Source organism: Drosophila subpulchrella, chromosome 3R (assembly GCF_014743375.2).
Source record: "Drosophila subpulchrella strain 33 F10 #4 breed RU33 chromosome 3R, RU_Dsub_v1.1 Primary Assembly, whole genome shotgun sequence".
In the NCBI taxonomy this organism is placed as follows: domain Eukaryota; kingdom Metazoa; phylum Arthropoda; class Insecta; order Diptera; family Drosophilidae; genus Drosophila; species Drosophila subpulchrella.
Genome location: NC_050609.1, coordinates 10,241,160 through 10,262,117, shown reverse-complemented (window position 1 = coordinate 10,262,117; position 20,958 = coordinate 10,241,160). Strand labels below are relative to the sequence as shown.

Genomic DNA, 20,958 nt, shown 5'->3' with positions numbered 1-20,958 from the left:
CGATTCGAAATGTGTGTATCTTAATAAAAGTACCTCAAAACTCATATAAATAGATGGTAGTGTTGTGGCAAGAGAAATACAAACACTAAGCGCACTTATCGCGTTGTTTCTCCCATTAGAATGACTTGAATGTTTCCAAAATCCCCCAATGTAAAGAGAGAATAAGTTGCGAGAGATAGCTGAAACTGACTCAATATAACTTGTTTGCCGATCTTTACAGCTCCGGGCTCGTTTCGTCACTAAATGGCTATCCATACGTGCGATGACGCATTGGCCTCCAAAATAAACATTAGCAACATGTTGCCCAAACAATCGAAACATTGGAAGAAGGCTCTGGAATACAGACATACCCACGAACACTATCTTGGCAACTGATGAAATGTTATAGCTGTAGCGGGCGTAATCAGCTCGTTATCGTTATTAGCTATTTTTGCCATTTTGTAAGACAAATCGCAGTGCAAGTGCAGTGTCGCTTGATAAGCGCTTGATCAGCCGAGCACCACACAGGGCGTATACGTAACGCGGGGTCTATAAAAACCACTTCCAGTACAAAAGGCGACCCATCATTATGTTCCGGCTGACTTACCCAGAATGATTTTGCACTTTCAGCCGTATATCATTAATTTATCTGGATTCCAGAAATTTCCATACACCCCCCGTCAAATGCAAAACAAGCCGTTGGAATTACACCATAACATTTGTTGAGTCTTTATTAGGTTAATTGAATATTCTTTGAATGCCTCGAACCCACATTATCCTTACCAAAGCTAGTTGCCCTCTCTTTTGCTCCTTACTCGGAGTGTATCGTATATATTTTTTAGGCCATTAACACACCAAAAATGTACACAGGTAGTCGATAATGCCGATAATGAATGTACTGACATCGGGTCTGAGTTACACTTGATAAGTTTCATCTTCTATATATATCTAATTACAGGAATTGTCTGCATTTTGATGTGTTTTTCATGTTCATATGCGGAAAGACTCGTACAATGCCTTTGGTTACATTTACATTTCGCATTTTAATAGTCCATTAACAATTAGCTACAGCTACAATTAGATTGCATCGTAAAAACTAATCTCACTAGATCGCAATTCAAAATAATACTCTGTATAATTTCGCTCCATTCGAAAACCAAACGCTCTTTTTTTCTGGGGACGGACGCTGTGTCTAACAATTGAAATCGTTTAATTGGCATTCCGAATTAACAAACTGAAACTGGCCACTCAGTTTGGATTCGTAACTTGTTTACATTCGTTGTTCGTTCGACCATTCTGGGGACCATTCAAAATTCGAATTGAGGCAAATCTGAAACCGGGCTGTGAACGCAAGGGGGGTTTATATTTTATTGGGTATTTTCTGTGGTCAAAACTTAGCTACGTTCGTTGCTGTTTGTCGAGCCCTAGGACTGGTAAACCATAGAGTAAAAATGTATCAAAACCGTCTTTATCGCCATCTCAAAACCAAGAAATAAAACGTACAAAAATCGTCTGTTGGTCGTAGACATCTTAAATAGTTCGATATCTTTGTTATGGACTCTGTGTTGCACATTCTTTTAAAGTAAGTGTTCTCGTCTAGTTTCTCATAAGATTCAAAATGTATACTTTTCACGACCTGCGACTCCAATCTAAATTCGACATTGTCGTCCAATGGAAATAAACTTTAATTGGGACATCATGAGCTTGACAATGAAACTGTTTCTTTGTCTACCGGTTTACAACAAATACGCGTATTTGAAGAACTTCCTCTAATTTACTTATGGTATTTCCTATTGAGAGAGTACAGAACAGAGTAGTTATTTATAGACACATACGGCTTTGCACATTGAGATAGCCACGTTAATAGTATGGGTTCTAAGTGGGCCAACAGTTGAGTAGATTGTGGAAATAGGGAATAGGATTATCAAGTGTATAGAGAGCTCGTCGAGCCAATTGCTGTGTGGAGTAGATTGGGTCGGACTTCGAGATATCATTGCTACAATTAATAAATACAAACGTTTTAATTTCGATTTGCAGTTGCCTATTATTTTCATTTTCAACATTCAGTTGTGCCAATATATTTTTAAAAAATATTCTCCGTTTTCGTTATCATTTGTGTTGCGGTGATTTTTTGTTTACATACTAAGCAATTGATTACAGCTAAATTATTTGTTTAATCCAATGGAATTGCAATATTTAAGAACACACACACATCAAAGACATCAAGAGTGACACTTAAAATGCATATTGACATCTGTTCTTTGAGTATCGCCATCGATTTGGTTTGGTTTTGTGTTCCGTATTTACCGGTTTAACATTTAGATCAAAAAATGTGCCCCTAAAAATGCCACAAAAATACAATCAAAACATTTGTTTACTAAACTACAAAATACATACAATAAAATACATTGATGCACGCATAATATTTATATAACATACATACTACTTATGTACGGGCGTAACCTTGTATACCCTAGAACAACTAACAACAATTTGTTTTTGCTTAGTCCGATTCGTGTGTGTGTTTGTTTGGGTAATGTAGAATGTATAACTACTCAAAATATAATACCATTTCAAATACAATTTCATCAGTTTGCCATTGCAGCATACATAAGTAATTCAGTCTAATTCGGGAATTGGTCAACGATCATTGCCCTGAAGAGGGTGGGATTTGTGATTGGAGGAACCCAAAATCTAAAACACAACATAATTTACAGGACCCGGGACGAATGATACGAAAATTCCGGATTTCAGATAAATCTCTGAAGTTTCAGAAACAATGTGTGTGGTAAATGAGTTATTTGCCGAGTATCGGCACGTAAATCTTAAGTTTTTAAATCTCTAGAGATCTCATTGTCACCACCGACCATATAAAAGCTTCACTCTTTCGATAGTTCTCCAATTCCAGTGAGTTTTCTTCCGGTTGTTCAGATCAAATGCGATTTCCTGTTGGAGTGCTCGATGGCCGCCAGCAGCTCATGCTTCTGGCGGACGTACAGTCGCCCCTTTTTCCAGGGATTCTGCAATTGCAACGGCTTGAAGTCATCTCGCAGGCAGCGTTCCCGTGCTCCAATCACCGCAACCAGGCAAAAGTTCTCCAGCGTCTCGGGTCCGTAGATGGGCCCATTGTTTCCCTTGAGCACGACGGCCATGTTGAGTTGCTTCACCACCAGGTTGATCACTTCACGGGCTGTCGTCTTGGGTGTCACGTGAAGCTTCAGGCTGGTCCCACTGGCCAATCCCGTATTGTAGGCGGTGTACACTTGAATAATCCCCGGTGCCTGTTCTGCGTTGAGGCTGGAACAACTGGCGGAGTCCTCTTCGCTACTCTGCCGCGACAAGCTCTTCATTGAAGAAGCTTTCGATGTACTGGCCACCGGCTCCTCGCCTCCCACTGCTCTTAGCTCTGCTAGAGTGCTTTTCAAGTAGGGTCCACCCTCGCGAAGGTTGGCACTGGAGGATGCCTTTGTCGCTGGTTTTAGTGGTTTGTGTTCCAAATCCGTGGCGAAGGCTCCGTTACCGCTTCGCAAGGATACGCTAGATCCAGCCAGGTAGGGAGCCGAGCTGGAACTGTGCACCGTGATGAGAGGATTAGTTTGGGGACCGATGTTGGAGCTGGTTCGCTTGCGTTGGGCAGCCACCGCCTGCGAGTGACGCAGTGCATCCGCCAGGGTGTCATCGGAACGCGAAGGTGGAATGGCAAACACACTGTTCGTGCTATTTCCATCCGAAGATGAGTCCACAGCGGAGTAGAAGCTACGAGACGTGTAGGTGGAGCTCATGGAGTCGCCACTATTCTTTCGGAAGGATACTTCCGAGCAAATGGAACCGGCATATTCGCTGGTGGTGGACACTTGTAGATGTTGCTGTTGCTGCAGTTGTTGCTGCTGTTGAGCCTGCTGGGGTATAGGAACTTGGTTGCTGGCAGGTTCCACTGGAGTAATAACACTCAATTCCAGGTTCTGCTCCGATTTGGAGTGCTCCGGCTTGCGCTGCGTGGGATCTTCGTTGGCTCCTGGACCTGGCCAACTGCCTCTCCCCTGGCCCGTCTTAGAGAACTTGCTTTCGCGGATGGGCAGCTGTAGAAGCTGTTTGCTAGCGGATCCCGCCGTCGATGTCGCCACCGACTCATCCTGTCGCTGCTGGGAAAAGTCCAGGATTTCTCGCATTGCCAGCGAGGGTTGGGCATTTTTGTTTCGCGCATAGGCCACCACATCCATTAGCCAGCGAACACTTTTCCACACAATAGTTAGGCTTGCACTGAGCTCCTGCAGCGTGGCCAAACGCTCCTTGGCCGCCTGTAGCTCGCTGCTGGAGAAAGCCTCCCGGAGCGAATGCGTAGCCAGAGCTGTGTCCAGTTCAAGGATGCAGGATAAACGGGCGTATTTCTGAATGATGGCCGGCTGATAGGTTCGCAGGTGAATCATCTCAAAGGCCTGGATACTTAAGCTGGCCAAATCATCTCTCTGGAGCAGTAACTCAGATTGGCCGGGCACTGCACACGAGGATTCAGCGGATGGGCAGACCACCAGGAAACTAGTGTCCGGACTGTGCTCAATAACCTCCACATCGTACAGGCGGTGGGTGGTTGCCTCGGCGTCCTTGATGTTCATACAGGCGAACAGTTTGTGCATTGCATTAGTGAGATCGTACAAAAATAACCGCTGAACCTCTGTGGTCGCTGTTCCTCCGGAAGCTGAGTCAACTCCTTGAGAGCTGAAGTCCAGAGGCAGGCGTAGAGGATCGCTACTGCATCGGTGGAGCACCTGCCACTCCTCGGCGGTGATGTGACTGTTCTCGCGCACCTTGCAGTGGGGCAGGACATTCGGTGTTTTCACGGGGACCACCACCTGGATTTGGTCCATGGAGCATTGCATCTTTAGGTAGCCCAGGTAGAGTCCCGGCTCTAATCTCTGTAGTGCCGCCTGTTGGTAGTGCAATTGATCGCCAATGGAGGAGATGAGCAGCTCGTTGATTGTGTAATCCTCGTGCAGAGCACCTAGCTTCTTCTGCAGCTTGCTGACCGGCAGCCATCGGGAGTTTAAGATGGAGACGGCCTTCTGGCTCTTCACCGATTGCACACAGGTCAGCACCACGGTGCCCTGGGCATCCCGCAGTGGCTTATAGTAAAGCTGACCCAAGTCCGTGATGCCCAGCGCTGATTGCATCTGGCAGACGGCCGACAGAAGCTTGGTGCGGAAGTGAACGGCAGAGGTGAGATTGCGCTCCATATCCGAACGTAGGGACTTCACATCCTCCCAGGTGCAGGCCACCTTCATCAGCCAGTAGTAGTCCATGTGCAGGGCACTGGGATAGGATTCATCCACCTCGATGACCGGCGGAAAGTCTTCGCTGGTGACCAGCACTTTGTCATCACAGTGGATTATACAAGAGAAGTAAATACCGCTGTTTTTCGTAGAAGGAAAATAATTAATATCCAATATTATCTAGCAAACCCATTATATTTTACCGTCTTAGCGTCTTTTGAAACTTGGAGGTGACCGAGAACAACTGCTTGATGGTGGTCTTCTTTTTAGGATTGCGCCGTTGGGCGCTCGCGGGATCCAAGGTCAGTTCAGAGACGTCGGAGGGTCTGGCCAACCGCACGGCGGTAAACAGATTGTCCAGGATACGGTGGCGACCCACAAATCGATCCTCCCGATTGTCCAAATCCCTCCAAGCTGTTAAAGAGAATTTTGTTTAAAGGGTTTAGTGAAAACAATAATTTGAACTCACTTGAGGGCACCACACTAGCTGGCACCGATGTTCGATAGGCTCCCCATCCTTTGACATTTCCGCAGGAGGCTCTCAGGAAATAGCGACGACCCTGGGTGAGGCCCGCTATGTGGCACTGGGCACCCATCGTGCCATGAAAGCTGATCCACTCCAGCAACTCACTCTCGCCCACAACGTTGTTGAAATCCGCACGGGTTGACCATTGAACTGAAAATATTTAAAGTTAGTTTTCGATCTAATAGGTCTGCCTAAGTATAAAACAAATGTATTAAAAAAATTTTGAAAGAATAATTTAAATAATTTGCAGGGGCTTTATTTTTTATAGAATTAGAAATTCTTGCTGATATCTTTACATCAGGCAATGGTTTTATATTATAACACAACAAATATTTGAAGTTTTTTCAAATCTAGAGCAGTAAGGTCTAGTCTAGATTAATTGAAAACATTATATTCAGATTTATGCGTTTAAAAGTAAGATTTAAAAGTCCGATTATATGGTTACACAATTTTTACATAACACCATAATAAATTTCAACGCTAGTTCAAGTTATCATTTATAAATTCTCAATACTTATCATTTTCAAAGTGAACCAAGCTAATATTTATTAAACCGTAAGAGAGAAATTTCAAACAAGAAGGGTTTAGTCCGACAAACAGCGCGAATTGAATCAAGAACCACTTCTTAACCGCAGCATGATGGCCTAACCACAGTCCCATGTCCCATTCCCATGAACAGCCGACTTGCCACTTGACGTTCCTGCGGCTTACCTTTGAATTTCGTGCCAATGGCCCCCTCGAAGGGCTCTAGGATTTGGACGCTGATGGAGTTGTCCCCGGTGACGTCGACGACCACGGAGGCGGGTGCATCTGGTGGCCTGGCCTGATCCCAGCCGAGCTGCAAGCGGCGCAATCCCTTCACCCGCCGCTCCCAGATGCCGATCTGTTTCTCCACCTCGCTGCCCGTGCATCCGGTAACCGAAGCGCTTGAATTGCCTGCCGGGAATGAATTCAGATTCTGATTAAGTGCACCCTTTAAATTGACTCGATGGGCACCACTCACCAATTATGATGCTCGAGATGGATGGACGCGATGCAAACATAGGCGGACACAGACCCTCCGGACCACTCAGATCGTGAATCCGCGACTCGGCGTCCTTGAGCAGGCCGTTCAGCTTTGTGCCAATGGTGTCCACGGAAACTGGGGATTGAGATTGATCGATGAAAAGAGCAGTCGAACGAGAAACCAGAAGCCACTTACATTGAGAGCCCTCCATAGCGCCATGCTGGAGCAGCATCCTGGTCATGGAGCGATTATTGCTGAGAACCGCCAAGTCCAGAGCAGATAGTCCGTCGTTATTGATGCTGGAATAATTATATATATTTATGAGAATATATTTAGATCGAATGAGAAGTAGTAAAACTAACCTATTCACATCGACGTCGGTGGACTCTAGGATAGTTCTGGCCTTGTCCAGATGACCATGCTCCACCGCCGAAAACAGAGCTGTGAATAAATGAAGTATAAAACCAAATAAGTGGTCTGAGGAAAACCTTTTTAGGTTTAAATAGTTAGTTTTTTTAAAGATAAGAGATGGTGGCGATGCGTGCCAGGTATTGGTATCTATAAATCCTACCAATCAAATGCTGATTGCTCTGCGTCAGCTTGTCCAGCTGGGCCTGGGCCAACTTCAGCTGTTTTTTGGACATTTTGCTGGCCCGCGGATGTGGGGTATTCCCTGGGATTTTACTGCGCAGCTGTACCGGCTGCCTGTGCACCGAAAGTTGGCCATTCGCCGAGGCATTCTCATCGCCCAGCGGAGGTGAGTCCAATTCGGAGGAACCCGTCTCATCGTGATCATCCCGTAGCTTGGCATTCTTGGGCTGCGAGTGCCTCGAGATGCACAGTTGGGATTGGGAATTGGATTGCGAGTCGGTTCGCGCGTGGGGCAAAAGGAATTCCATTTCCTTGAGATCCTGCGAGTGACAGGAGATGGCTGTCCGTATCTTGGCTACCGTCGCATGCTGCGTCAGCTGCTCCGACCACCGACTGGTGGACAGCAATGGAGCCGGATAGTAGGTGGGGTAGTTGTCCTGGTTGTTATTGCCGGCACTCGGATATACCGCCTTCTCCCGCAGCCTGACACTATCGGTATCCCCGTCACGTTTATCTTGTGGCAATATGTTGTCTATGTGATTTGTGTAGAATAAATAAAAATAAATAAAGGATATCAAATGAAATGCAAAAATGAAAAGCAAATAAAGGGATAAATAGAAATTAAACGCAGATGTGTGTATGCAAATATTTACAAATGGCAAATGACCAGGAGCACCACGTTTTATGTGAGTGGAAATGTAATTTAATTACAATAATTGTCGTTTCTGCTTGCAATTAATTAAATATTAAACATTAATGCCATTCTCCCCTCTATTCATCGCGGCTATTATTCGATGCAGTTTGGGAATGCCGTTGCTGTTTTACCGATGACCAAAGCCAATTAAATTAATTATGCGCAAGCCAAGTATGTGTGTTTTGTTTTAGAGCGTGAGTGGAGTGTGTTAAGTGAGGTCTCCGTGAAGCAGCCAACCCACCTGGACCCGAATACGAATTAACGAATCCCTCCAACCAACCCACCCACCCACCAGTCAACGAAGCCAGCCACCCACCAATTTTCCTCCAATTGACTTTAATTCGCTGCCTTATAGCGGATATATATGTGGGTTGTTGAGTGAGCGAGCATTTATGATGATATGGTGTGGCTCTGTTTTTTAATTACCCCTCATGGGGGCTTCTCCTCTATGTATATACATTGTATACGGGTTAAGGGCAGCCAGAGAACTACCGATCTCTTACCATCGATGGCATAGTGGCTGTGGCGACGTTGCTGTTGCACCGCTGCTGGCGATGATGATGATGATGATGTCGTGGTGGTGGCACCTCCCCGATGTGGGGAGACTTTCAATTGACAGAACCTGGTCAGCTCGTTGAGCGTGTGAAACGATTTCTGGCGGACGAAGACCGCCGGAGAACGCAGACAACTGCTCATCGGGAGCTTCTGCGGCATATTGGGGACTTTGGTGCTATCGCTGTGGTAGCATCTGCAAGAGCACACAACATTAACGACCCGATTTGGCCATGGTTTAAGCCAGTTTTTACTGTCTTCACATGTGTGCAGCCTATACTCTATATACCCCGTATCTACGTGTTTATGCACACTCTTGTGAAATGAATATTCATCCTCATCTCAAATCTCCCACCCGTTTTACGGGTTTCGCTGATGGTGGTAAACAAATGGGTATGCATGGCAAAGACAAATGCAAACGAGTTACTAAGAAAAATCGCTTTGTGATGTAATGATAAAGCACGAAAATATCGGGCCTGGGAAACCCTACCCTTGAGATAGACCCACAGCTGCCTTTCCCTGGTGTGTGACACATACCATTTGGAATAGTTCATTGACCTACTTGATGGGGCAGTAAAAATCCCAAATCACAACTTGATGGATGTGCAATAAAGAGTTGGGCAAAACACAAACAAAGACATCAAAACATAACTTAGATATACATAAACTCCCACTGAATCACTTTCTAAGTCGCTTTCCAAGTTGGCACCAAATGTGGCATTTATTGGCTAGAAGGAAGTGTACGAGTAAAGCTTGCATACAACGTACTTTAAACGGTTTAACTTGCATATTTTCTTTTGGCGATACCAACATTTTGTCTTTTGTTCCGCTTCATAACCTCTTTCAAAACAGTTCTTTATAGTATTATGATAATACTTTTATCTCACTCGGTCTCCACAGGAAATAACTACTTTATCACCACTTTAATGTTTCCAGAGGATTTTAAGGGGCACCTACAAACATTTCAGGTAGACGAGCGGCTTTGGTAAAAGGAAGTCAACATCCATTCGAACCCATTTTTTTTAGCTGTTTCTTCATTGTGGATTGATTTGTTTGACGAAAATTACTCGTTTGTTTTCTAAAGTAGGACTACTTTTTGTCACAAAAGTATTTCAGCTACCTGAGTTCATAAAACCGATTTTGGCTAAATTTACACTAATATCAAACACATTAGTAACGTTATCATCCTAATCAAACTAATACTTTAAAACTGAAACCATCATTTGCATTTCGACCACACGTCTTAGTTCTTCCAAAGATTTAAAGGACACCTACGACTGTTCAGGTAGGGCATCGGCTTCCGAATGGTGGCCGTGCGCATGCGCGTAGTTCCATAGATGCCCTGCTGGGCATGTCGAGTGATATCCGCCAGCACATAACTGGATTCCTCACCACTCAAGGTCTTCTCCAGATCCGAATCCAGTGTGGCTTTGGGCGCCCGATCTGTCCGACGGCAGTAGTTCTCGGGGATCTGGAGCAATTTGCAGGCCTTCCGAGGCAGAGTTGCTCCCACTGGCAATGTGGACATGAGCCGTTCAATGCCCAGCTCGCCGAGGTCACAGGAATCCGTGTGCATCTCCCTTTTCAGTGGCACAAATTCGTTCTTTCCCTTCACCTTGGTGGTCAGAACGGCCACCGCATCCAGATCGCCCAGCATGCGAAGGGCCTTGGCCGCCTTGCTCTTGTCCAAAAGGGCCGATCCTCGAGAGCTTCGGCTGCGCATGTGCAGCTGGGTGCGCAGCTTGAAGGGCGACTGCAGCGGCAGGGCGGGACTGTGCAGCTTGTTTTTTAGCCGCCGCAGGGAGGAGCGGACGGAGTGAGAGCGGCGCAGGGCGGGCAGCGAGTCGCCGCTCTCAGTGTCCTTCTGCGGCGTCACTATATCTGCTGCCACAGCCGCCGACTCCTGCTGATCCTTCAGCTTGGCATACGAACTGAGAGCCTTGCGACGCTCCATTGGTCACCCGTACTGGTTCACTTTTTCTATGCTTTTCCCGGTTTTTAATATAATATTTCCCCTGAATTAGTTTCTGTGGAAAGGAATGTCCATCGTATGGCAAGATATTCCTTTATTCGATCGGTTTAATGCCAGGATTTTCCGTTGTTCGCGTCCCGTGGTTCAAACTCGAACTGAGAGCAGTTTCGGGACGTGATTCCAGAAGCAAATACCTTGCTCACAGGCTCTCTGGATCGCAGACTCTCCCTGTTTTTATTTATCTCTCCTGATATCTTACTGTACAGCAGAGGGCAGAGTACTAGCATTGAAGAAGGAATTCCTCAGTAGCATAATCACCGTATTTACCCAGAAATTGTATCATTCATTCTTAAATCATTATAATACTTTTTAAGTCTCGTAAAAACATTACAATAGAATTTTGCTTACTTGAACCCTGTTATCACCAAGTAAATTTTTCCAAAAAATCCAATGAGAGTAGATTAGATAAACACAAAATTGATCACATACATTATTGATTTGACTCATAGCTTTTGCGTTTTACTACAAATACGAAATGTTACAAACTAAAATACAATGTTTAGGGGTCACTTAAAAAAAATGTACTATAACAGTCCTTGAACTATTGTTGTCCCCTTAGCTATGTTTTAAAATACTTCCTTTATAGAGGGACTTTTAAGTAGCTGTTCTCTTTATATGAGCTCTCATATTATTCTCTTTCTCTCCCTCACAGAATTTCGAGCGCGCTACCTACCCTTTAAAGGTTATTTTCAGGAAATATCAATCTACTTGATCCCTGTTTACTGGGCTTCGCGCTTTTGGTTTAATTTTAGACGGGACCGCATTTGCATATACCTGCTTTTAAACTCGCCTAAGCAGTCGCGGTTCCCGAAAAATTGCCAAGGATGCTTTTGTTTTACTCGCATAATGGTGAGAGTGGATGTTGTAAAATCAATTATCGGGTATTTCAGGCATCGTAAAGCAAAAACAAATCAGACGGGGTCCTTGGAGGACGATTGCAGCAGCTCCTGTGGCTGCTGCCTTCGATTCCTGGCCCTGATTTATCGAAGTCTGTCGTCGGCTGCTATAGGTGTCGTCGTCGCCCCGGGCAATGAAGACAAATGGAATAAATGAAATTTATGTAGCGTCTAGGAGTCGTCGTCGTCGAAAGTCAGACCCTGATTAACCTTACAAAATGCTCCAGGGCAGTAAAATGGAAAAACTAATTGGAACCCCGAAAACGAAAACGAGACTCTGAGAGAGTGTGCCCCCAATCGAACCGAAACTGGTTTCATTTTTCAAATTGCCTTTATTTACGTGTGTGTTTTTCTATTTGACTTCCATTTGTTTGCTAATTTTAGACATTGTCCCATGTGGATGAGTGTCGCACGCTGGTTTTGGTCCACCTGTCAACAGCCACTTAGCTCCTCGGAAATGCTGGGAATTAGTGGGTCTCCGAAATCGTCTATTAATAATTAAACGTTTGCGCGAGGTCAGTGACGAAGGGCGTTGCGGTGAGTCAGGCCGGGCTCAGATTTTGGTTTAGATTAAACTCTGGCTTAGTAAACATATCAACAATTGATTCACCGACGAAATGAAAACTAATACCTTTGGCATCTGTTGGTTTTCTTTGTTATTTATGTTTATTTGTCTTGAAAAGATGATTCTTGAAGTATATTTATTTAAAATAATTATAATCATATTTCTTTCTTCATTCAAATAATTGGGTTTTGGGTGCTGATAATTCTCACATTAATTTCTTTGTTCCAAACTCAAATGAGTGTTTTGATGACTAAATACTCGTTATGGTTTGTACATAAGACAACATGTTATTATATTTAAAGAGTATATTTTTGCTGCAGCTATGTTCAGAAATTAAGTCATTTCCAGATTTCCAAAATGTATGTATTTTTTGTTTCATCTTCAATAAAAATTCAACTTCTGTTACAATATTATGACTGACAATGTCCTCTCTGGCGAAGCCGATTTGCTTAGGGCTTTTTAACTGATAATATCAGAGAGTTTGGCTTTTCCCTTCCAAATCAAACTAAACAGCCAATTGAGGGTTGGCAATAAATAAAATTTGCTGACCCATAAACTTGAAAAAAGAGAGTGACAGTAGCCAAAAAAAATCACTCTGAAGATGGGGCTCGAGGCAGAAAGAATGCTTTGGGCACTCAGTTTTGCAATTGCAGGATAATAAAATTTATGAAGCTACGCCACACAAAATTGCCCAACATAAATCACAGCTAAAGGCTCTCTCGACGACAGATTTTGAGAAGTGGGATGGTATGGGAGGACGAGATAGAGGTCAACCAAATTCCGCAAATCCCCCTGGGTACACAGAACAACATAATCCACTTAATAGGGACGACAAGGGAGTCCCTAGAATGGGGTTTACTGGCACAACTACACCCCTTTCGGATAATCCCGTAAATTATGCAGAATTAATCTTACATTCTGCGCTGTCATAATTGTCAAATCTACCACACATTTAGGAAACTTACGAGCGGCAGACAAGTTGCCAAGCATCCAGCCAACCAAACGAGCGAGCAACCCAGCATTTTCGACTTAATTTAAATAAATTTGTCGCTTCCTCAATAAAAAGCTGCTCGGAGAACGTTATAAAGTCTGCCTCGGTCTGGAGTCTCCCGATGGAAATGGCGAAAAAGGCGGAGAACTCAGACAGGCGCAAACAAAAAGCATATTTTATATGTCACTGATTTCGAGTGCAAATCGCATTATGAGGAGTTCAGCGGAAACGCTAATTGAATTTAAGTAACCCCAAGGCATTCCGGCGGCAGGCGGGCTGAAATCGGAGCTTTAACTTGACCTTTGTCTCTGCAATCAGCCAACGCATTTAATTCTATTGGTTTACTGTGCCAAATCACGAAACTAATGTATTCATATTAATCAGATATGCAAATTGGACCCTCGTCGCTATCACAGAGACAAAAAAAAAACTGCGAAAAGAAAAAAAACCCACACTCTTGGCCAAAAAGCCAACAGAAAAAGTCCAGGCCAAAATGGCAATAAACGTTTCGACCGGGTCACTCGGACTCGACCAACTTCCTGGCCTGGCCAGCCCCATTTTCCCCTGCCATCTTCCGCCTGATCCGCTGTGGAAACAAACACAAACCAATAAGCCAGCATTTAAAATTATGTAAATCCAGCGCGATTTGCACAAAGTTTTTGCCGCTGACTGGTTTTTTTTGTGGGACTTCTGTTTTTTTTTCTTCCTGAGCAGGGTCAAGGCGCAAATCTGTCGTGCATAAAGGGATCTCGGTATTTGCGTTTGATATTTTTTTGGATTTTAGACTTCTGGCCCGCAAATTGAAAAGTTTATGCGGGATATGAGACCCCAGTTCGGGGATGGGAATGCACTATTAGCATGGTTTATATACATACGCACACAGGAAAAAGTTTCCAAATCAACAACGAAGTTTTATCTCACTAATTTTATAAGTCCCTTAGTCTACTGTGATTTAACACAGTATTTACTTTAACATGTTTGAGGGTTATTCAGTTAAAAGGGGTGACCTTTAAGCTTGCTCTTTTGTTACTTGTATTATCTGAAAATAGAAAAACATTACCCTAAAAAAACTTTCGTACTGTGAACAGAAGTGAAAACAATACAATTTTCGAGCAGAAGATGCTTTTTCTCCGACTTTTTTAGGTTATTACAACTTTTTATGAAATCCTACTAAAAATTGGTATTGCGTTTCTTTTGAACTTCCTAGAACTGTTCGCTTTGTGCCAATTTCCTTAGTAAGCCAAGTTTGCCCCGAAAGACAGCTCCGAGCTCCGGCCACACATTTGGGTCACTCACCACCACAATTGCGTGTCCCAATGCCTGTTCGTGTGACCTTTGAGGGCATTAAGTTCAAAAGTCGCACAAGTTTTTCTCTGCGGCAGCTAGAAAGCATTTGACATATGTACCGCCCATATCCCATAGCCCACAGCCATTCATTTGCATTCTCTTATGTGTATCTGTATCTACGAACGCTGGATATCCGCCCGGTTGCCGTGTTTTGGGATTGGGACCTCGGATTGGGGCTCGCCGTGTGGGTTCTACGTGCTCATTGCGTTCTTTGACAAACGTGACAAACGCAACTTCAATTCAACCGTCGAAGATATGTTCGGAATCACAGCTACAACGTCAACGGCAAGCATTTCATTTATATTGTTTGATATAAAAGTCTTTTGATTGATTTCACTTTGCTTATCTGCTTTGTAAAGCGATTTCCATGAGAACAGCCCCTCTCTGCCCGTCGAAAATGAAACGGGGGAAAAGCTATAGACATAGCTTTAGGTAACTGGAGAAGCCACTAAGGTCAGCCGGGTTATTTCAGGGGGGGAGGGCGCTGACTGAAGACCATTTTAGCTTAACAATTTGCATGACTCGTTGGTCGCGTTATTCGAAATTCGAAAATCGATGCGAAGGCCTTTAAAGAGTTGCTCCTATTACAGGCAGAGAAGCAGAGATTCAATAAATTAGCGTTTCTTGGAACTCAATGAGTCAGGCGTGGGCGGGGTCGTTCTGGATCCGGTGCTATAATGAAGCCATTGAATGAACGCCGTAGAAAACTGCTAAATGCATAACTGCTTGAAAATTGAAACTTGTCATACGACGAATTAGGCAGCTCACTGCTCACAGAGCTTCCTTTTGTTTGTCGAACTCGAGCGCTATAAAAGCCGTTCTTATTCAAATTTCGTTACCAAACAAGTCACGCTATTCCCCCACTTTTCACTTTACAAAAAGGCCAACAGTGTCCAGCGCTTTGGATCACACATTCTACCTTAATCATTGGGAACACACCTACAGGGTTTGCTTGGAGTCTAAACCTTATCTGCAGACATATTATACAATACACATCGACGACAACTGATATCTTCGCCTGGGCTTGTTGTTCTGTTGCTTATGTTTGCTTTTCAGCCATGAGCCGCGCAAGTTTTTGAGCTGCCAAAACCAACAAATGCGATAACTATAAGATGGGTGGAGGAATACGTAGAAGCAGGGGAAGGCTACAAGTAAACAAACTTAAGGAATTGGTAAAAGTTGCCAGCAATGTGCCACAACAAATTTTGCGATGAATTCTTTTTTAATCAAACATTTAAAACTTTTTAATAAGTGCACAACTCAAAATAAAATAGAATAGAAAACGCAAACACAAACTTTGGCCTGAGGGGCGTTCTTAAGTGCTTCGGGTCGGTACACCTTCCCAAACCCTCGAAAATCCTCTTTCAGGTGACTGTGGATCGCAGAACTTAGCTACACTATGGAAAAATGCTATCCCAACATGTACTTTTTGTCAAACGGTTATTCATTTTCTCAGTAAATGCTTTTTAAGAAAAAATTTATTTCTAACAGAACATAATATGAGATTAAAACACCATCATTGACTTGAACACACAAATTATTTACATTTTAGTAATCATAACATAACATTTAAAATCTTAATAATGGAATTTGAATAATCATTAGTCAAATTTTTGAATAAAGTATCAGCTACATCTATGTATTATATTTTAAATAAATTTTCCTCTGTGCAAAGGACCTAGAAAAACTTATTTTTCCATGCTTAAGAGCCACCAACTTTCGTTGTACACTATTTTTTATTATTTTATGGGTAAACGAAAAACCGAAATATAAGAGGCGCATACGTCTGTTGAACTTTATGGGCGGAAACGTTCGGGTCTTTACGGGTTTGTTTTGCCAAACGAACCGAGATAGAAACAACGGCTAAATACAACCGTTGAAATATTAATGGTCAGCGTGAACTTCAGCTTGAATTGGCTTCAAAGTGGGTGGAAAATGGGAACTTGGCGGTCTAGGAAAATTGCGTGCTGAGCCAAAATTGCGGCTGTCAACGGCAGAAACTGCACTTCGTAAACAAACCGCAAGGCACAACGTGCATTGGGAAAAGCAGTGAAAAACGAGGAAAAACTAAGCAGAAAAGAGATTTTATTTTTACGGTCGGGGGTTTTTCCCGACTAACAGATGAAACATTTTCCTTTTCAGACACCGACAACTTTGACTTTCCTGCGGTGTGAATAAACCTTGGTTAACAAAAGCCAAGACAACGCAAAAATGTTGCAATAGTTCAAGTTTTTCATGCCGTTGCATATTTTCACCCCCCCAAACCCCCACCCACAGAAAACAACAACAAAGTAAGAGGCTGCCTTTGTGTAAAAGTGTGTGTCTTCTTGGGTTGTGTGTGTGTGTGCTAAAGGTGAAGTATGTACGTGTGCGTGAGCTTACCTGTTCATTGTGCGGGGAGCGTATTTAAAATTGCAGCACAAACCACTTTAATGAAAACGTCGACTGTGAAAACAACACAACAAATGAGACAACAACAAAGATCAGTCGGCTTGCGAAAAGCTTTTTACAGTTGCAGTTTTTACGGCTGTGTGAGTGTGAGCGAGAGAGTAGGGCACACAGAAAGAAAAGCTGATAAAGTTGTTGAGTTTATCATTTTAAATGAGGATTCTACACTCGACAACATTGCTGTGCTAATTTTAAACAAATAATTATTCATCGAGAGTTACATAAATAATAATAACTTGTTATTTGTTATTGTTGTATTTTATTTATTATTATCGAGATAGGAGATGTCACTGATTTTTTCACCAAATTGATCGATACGAGAAGTCAAATTTTCGCTCTGTGTACATAATTATGTTGCATCAAAATGAGGGGGAGAGGGCGCGTGCAGTGAAGAAGAAGAAGACGCATCAACAGGGAGACAGTTTGATAGACACGTGAGTAAATTACTCTCACCCTCCTCTCTCTCCCCGTCCCTCTCTGGCGCAAAAGCAAAAGTTCACTTTCGCTGCCCCCTCTCTTTCTTACGCCGGAGCAATTGTTGTTGCGGCTCCCACAAAAGTTGGACATGCAATCCAATTACCGTTAGAGCCCAACTGTCTTCCAGCAAATTGCAGTTTTTATTGGCACGTAATATTTAATTAACATTGCAAATAAATACACACCACGAATTTCTCTTTGCCCCGAGGCTATTTACTGTGTTTTTTAAATGCTGTTTTCGGTTTTACGTTACTTTTTTTAAACGAAAGCGACGCCTTTAGTTTTTTGACACTTCTTAAGCAGCGGCACGCACACACACTCTCTTTTTGGCTCTCTCTTTTTTTCAAGCAGGTAACACCAACAAGGTGATCTTTTTCCTTCTCTCTCTGCCTCTCTGTCCCACACTCACACAGGGCAGGCTCAAACAGGTAGCAGCGTATACGTACACTCACACACACGCAGGCGCAGCAAGCGAAGCAGAAACAAAATGCCAAGAGACGCGTTTTTTCATTTGCGCAATTTTCACAAATTCGCCACTATTTCGGGATCTTATTCAGCACTTTCAAGGAAATAGTAGATAATCCATCCAGTGGATGCGGATTCACCAATTGGAGCGCTTGGCTTTTCAAAACAATAACGACCGAAAGGGGATTTCTTATTCGCGACGCCGACGCGAGGTGCGCTCTCCGCTCAAAAGACGATCGTTGAATGAAAACGCTGAGAGAAAACGAAGTTAGTTGTTGCGCCTGCGATCGGCATCGTGGGGAACTACCGTTGTTGTCTGCCGACGTTGGCGTCGCAGTCGCAGTCGGCGTCGACGCTAGCGTTAATGGTCAGCGCTTCACAGTTAGTCGCAGTGTTGCCAAGAAATGGCCACATTTAGCGGTAAGGTATTAAAAAGCTACATAGCTAGTGTAGCTATTTTTTAATGTTTGGAAAAAGGTTTTGAATCCATCCTTTTTTGTTCACATTTCAATTATTTTTTGACAAAACATTGTATTTAGAATAATTTAAGGTTCAAGTTAAATTCTAAACTTTTTTTTTAATTTGTTTAAATTGTTTTGTATAAATAAATTAAGACTGCGAGATTAAAGACAAGTTGCCAGCACTGAAAGTTCGTCACTCTCTGTGGCGTTGCAACTTGGAAGCTCCTCTGCTGGGGGCAGCGATAAAGCGGGACAGATAGTGTGTGGGAGAGAATAGATCACTCTCTCAGAAAGTCGATCTTTGCGCTATCGCAGCGAGGAGGCTGGAAGGGGAAGCCCGGCTTTATTAATTTATTTATCGCAAGCATTTTCTCAGAGAAGACTACATATATAATTACACAGGAAAAATTAACACATTATAATTATCACTTTTTAAACTGAAAATATTAAAATGTTATGCAAAATACAATGGTTTTAAAATTAACATTACATTTTCTTTTAGTGCTTTTATATAAATCTGATGAAAAAAGTGAAATCCTAACTGTTTTTCTAAATGTAATAATAATCTTCACAGTTTACTGTGATTTGTCTTAATCGTAGACTTGTTCCGGTTCTTCTGTCTTTCCTTCTACTCTGATAGGCTTTCAAGTGGATTTCCAGCAAAAGTTTGGTCTTAAAGTTTTGTTAAAAGGAAGCCGCTTGAGCGTTTTCAACAACTTTTGGTTTTACTCTAGTAACTATTCCAGCCGATTGAACCACGAAGCACCAAAGCACAAGTTTTCACCTTTAGATGTTGTTGGGTGTTTTAAGACCTTAAAAGTTTGTTTTGATCGACGGCTATGCTAAATGTTTCACCTTTAACAAAAGTTGGTGCAGATTCTCAAGTTCGTTGCATTAAATTGATTTTCTGATTTATACGCCTGTCTCTGCGATTTCCAATCCCCTAGACTTTGAGCTTCGAGCACTTGGCCCAAGTGGCAATCGATTTAATACCGCGCCTGCCCGGCTTTCCATCCGGAAAACTCAAGTGCGCATTTGAATTTCAATCAGCAGGCTGCAGCGAAATAAATAAGCCACCGATGACTAGAACGATGAGCTCTTTCCGTCCACTTCCATTTCCCCATCTGGTCAGGAAGTTCACTTCCCAACTAGACAGTGATGGGTCAGGTACATTACTATAGTCAATTCCTATAGTATATTATAGCAATCACGATTTTTCAGCGTTTTTTTTTTTTGAATATTACTTTATCCTCTTTTATATAACGTACATGATTATATGGACTTATTTCTCATACCTTGATAAGTACATCACAAAGAACAAAGGCATCTATATTTATAACCATCTCATTACTCCGAAATAGATTCATAATTTGTCATTACTAATCATGTTTTTTATTATTGATCATAACTGAGGCAATTAAATAGAGTGCCTAGAAATGATATGGGTCACTTATGGGTCTCAGCACTTAGGATACAGGGAGTTTTACCATCAAATATTACCCGCTTTAACTAAAATAAAGATAAGTTACACATAAGTACTTGAGTTTTGAAATGATTATTAATCATTGATTTATATGAAACCTTTGTTTAAGTTGAATGTATGTAAAGTGTAAATATTTTGAGTTATTCATGGAGAATAAACGAGTTTGTAAGGGTAAAGCGTTGTAAGCTAATACCAAAAGATAGTTCCCAACGCCAACCAACAATATGGCACGCATCGCCTAGCAACAAAGTAGATATTGTGGATTCCGCATCCGATTTTCCGCACTCACCGTTTATGATTCTGGTCAGCTTGGAGCGGCGCGTGGAGGAGGGGCTGAGCATGCTTTCCCGCCGGCTGCTGCTGGCACTGCTGCCCCCGTTGCCGCCACCAGAAGCTCCATGGTGACCCGAGCCCGGTCCACCCGCCGATCCGGATCCGGCTGGCGAGTCACCATAATTGACATTCAGCTGGGCCTGCGCCTGCGAACCGAAGGAGCTGGACGTCGAGGTGGAGTACAGGCTGCTGGCCGAAGGACGTTTGCTGAATGGCGAGGGGCCGCCGGAGGAGGAGGTGCCACCTGGTCCAGTGACGGCCAGCGAGGGGCGTGGCGACTCACTAAACACAATCTCGGCAAAGGAGTCGATGCTGGCCGAGCGCTGAAGAGCACTGCTGTCCTTGCGCCTGCAACAAAGAAGGAAAGGGAAAAAAAGGAAACACATAAACCAAAGTCATGAAACACGATGAGCAACTCAATGGATTCTGGTGGGGATTCCTGCGGGGGTGGGCACTGGGATGGGTATCCCTCTAACAAGTGCAAACTTGCAGAGTATCGTAATTACTTCACGCTGTCTGACATTTTAATGAGCTGCCCGCAGACCATTAAGTGCCGCTGCGGTCACTGGCCGGCCTAGTTTGCCATAATGTGACCGTTTTTTATGGCCAGGCCAAGAGGAGAAAGCCGCCCGTTTGCCGGGGCAGCGGTACAAGTGTCGCCACTGCTGTGCAGGTACACGTAAAAAATTATACTTGCTAAAAAAAATTAACTTATTTAATAAAAAAACTTAAGTAAGTCAATACATACTGCACTATTTAAAAAATTATCGAATATTAGTCATCATCGTAAAGGCCTAAGAATTCTTTCCGGATTTATGAATAACTTACTGGTTTTTCCTCAAAAA

The 20,958-nt window shown here is 43.2% G+C and overlaps 1 protein-coding gene across 5 annotated transcripts in view; it reads right to left on the bottom strand.

The window, feature by feature from the left end:
• Positions 1-2,352: 2,352 nt before the first annotated feature.
• The window catches only part of LOC119545836, a 48,757-nt gene continuing 30,151 nt past the window's right edge, over positions 2,353-20,958 (bottom strand). Inside the window, exons 1-11 of one of the 5 annotated variants that reach the window (XM_037851790.1) lie at positions 17,818-18,062; positions 16,829-16,891; positions 8,567-8,811; positions 7,350-7,901; positions 7,141-7,219; positions 6,974-7,077; positions 6,776-6,913; positions 6,484-6,708; positions 5,716-5,922; positions 5,450-5,660; positions 2,353-5,385 (exon numbers count right to left, since the gene is read on the bottom strand). In XM_037851790.1, the coding sequence (XP_037707718.1) occupies positions 2,907-5,385; positions 5,450-5,660; positions 5,716-5,922; positions 6,484-6,708; positions 6,776-6,913; positions 6,974-7,077; positions 7,141-7,219; positions 7,350-7,901; positions 8,567-8,811; positions 16,829-16,836 (4,248 nt within the window). In that variant the 5' untranslated portion in view covers positions 16,837-16,891; positions 17,818-18,062 and the 3' untranslated portion in view covers positions 2,353-2,906. Of the gene's footprint in view, positions 5,386-5,449; positions 5,661-5,715; positions 5,923-6,483; positions 6,709-6,775; positions 6,914-6,973; positions 7,078-7,140; positions 7,220-7,349; positions 7,902-8,566; positions 8,812-9,890; positions 10,570-16,828; positions 16,892-17,817; positions 18,063-20,069; positions 20,462-20,619; positions 20,652-20,958 lie in introns of those variants that run through there. The other 4 variants (XM_037851793.1, XM_037851792.1, XM_037851794.1 and 1 more) reach the window with 4 other exon arrangements.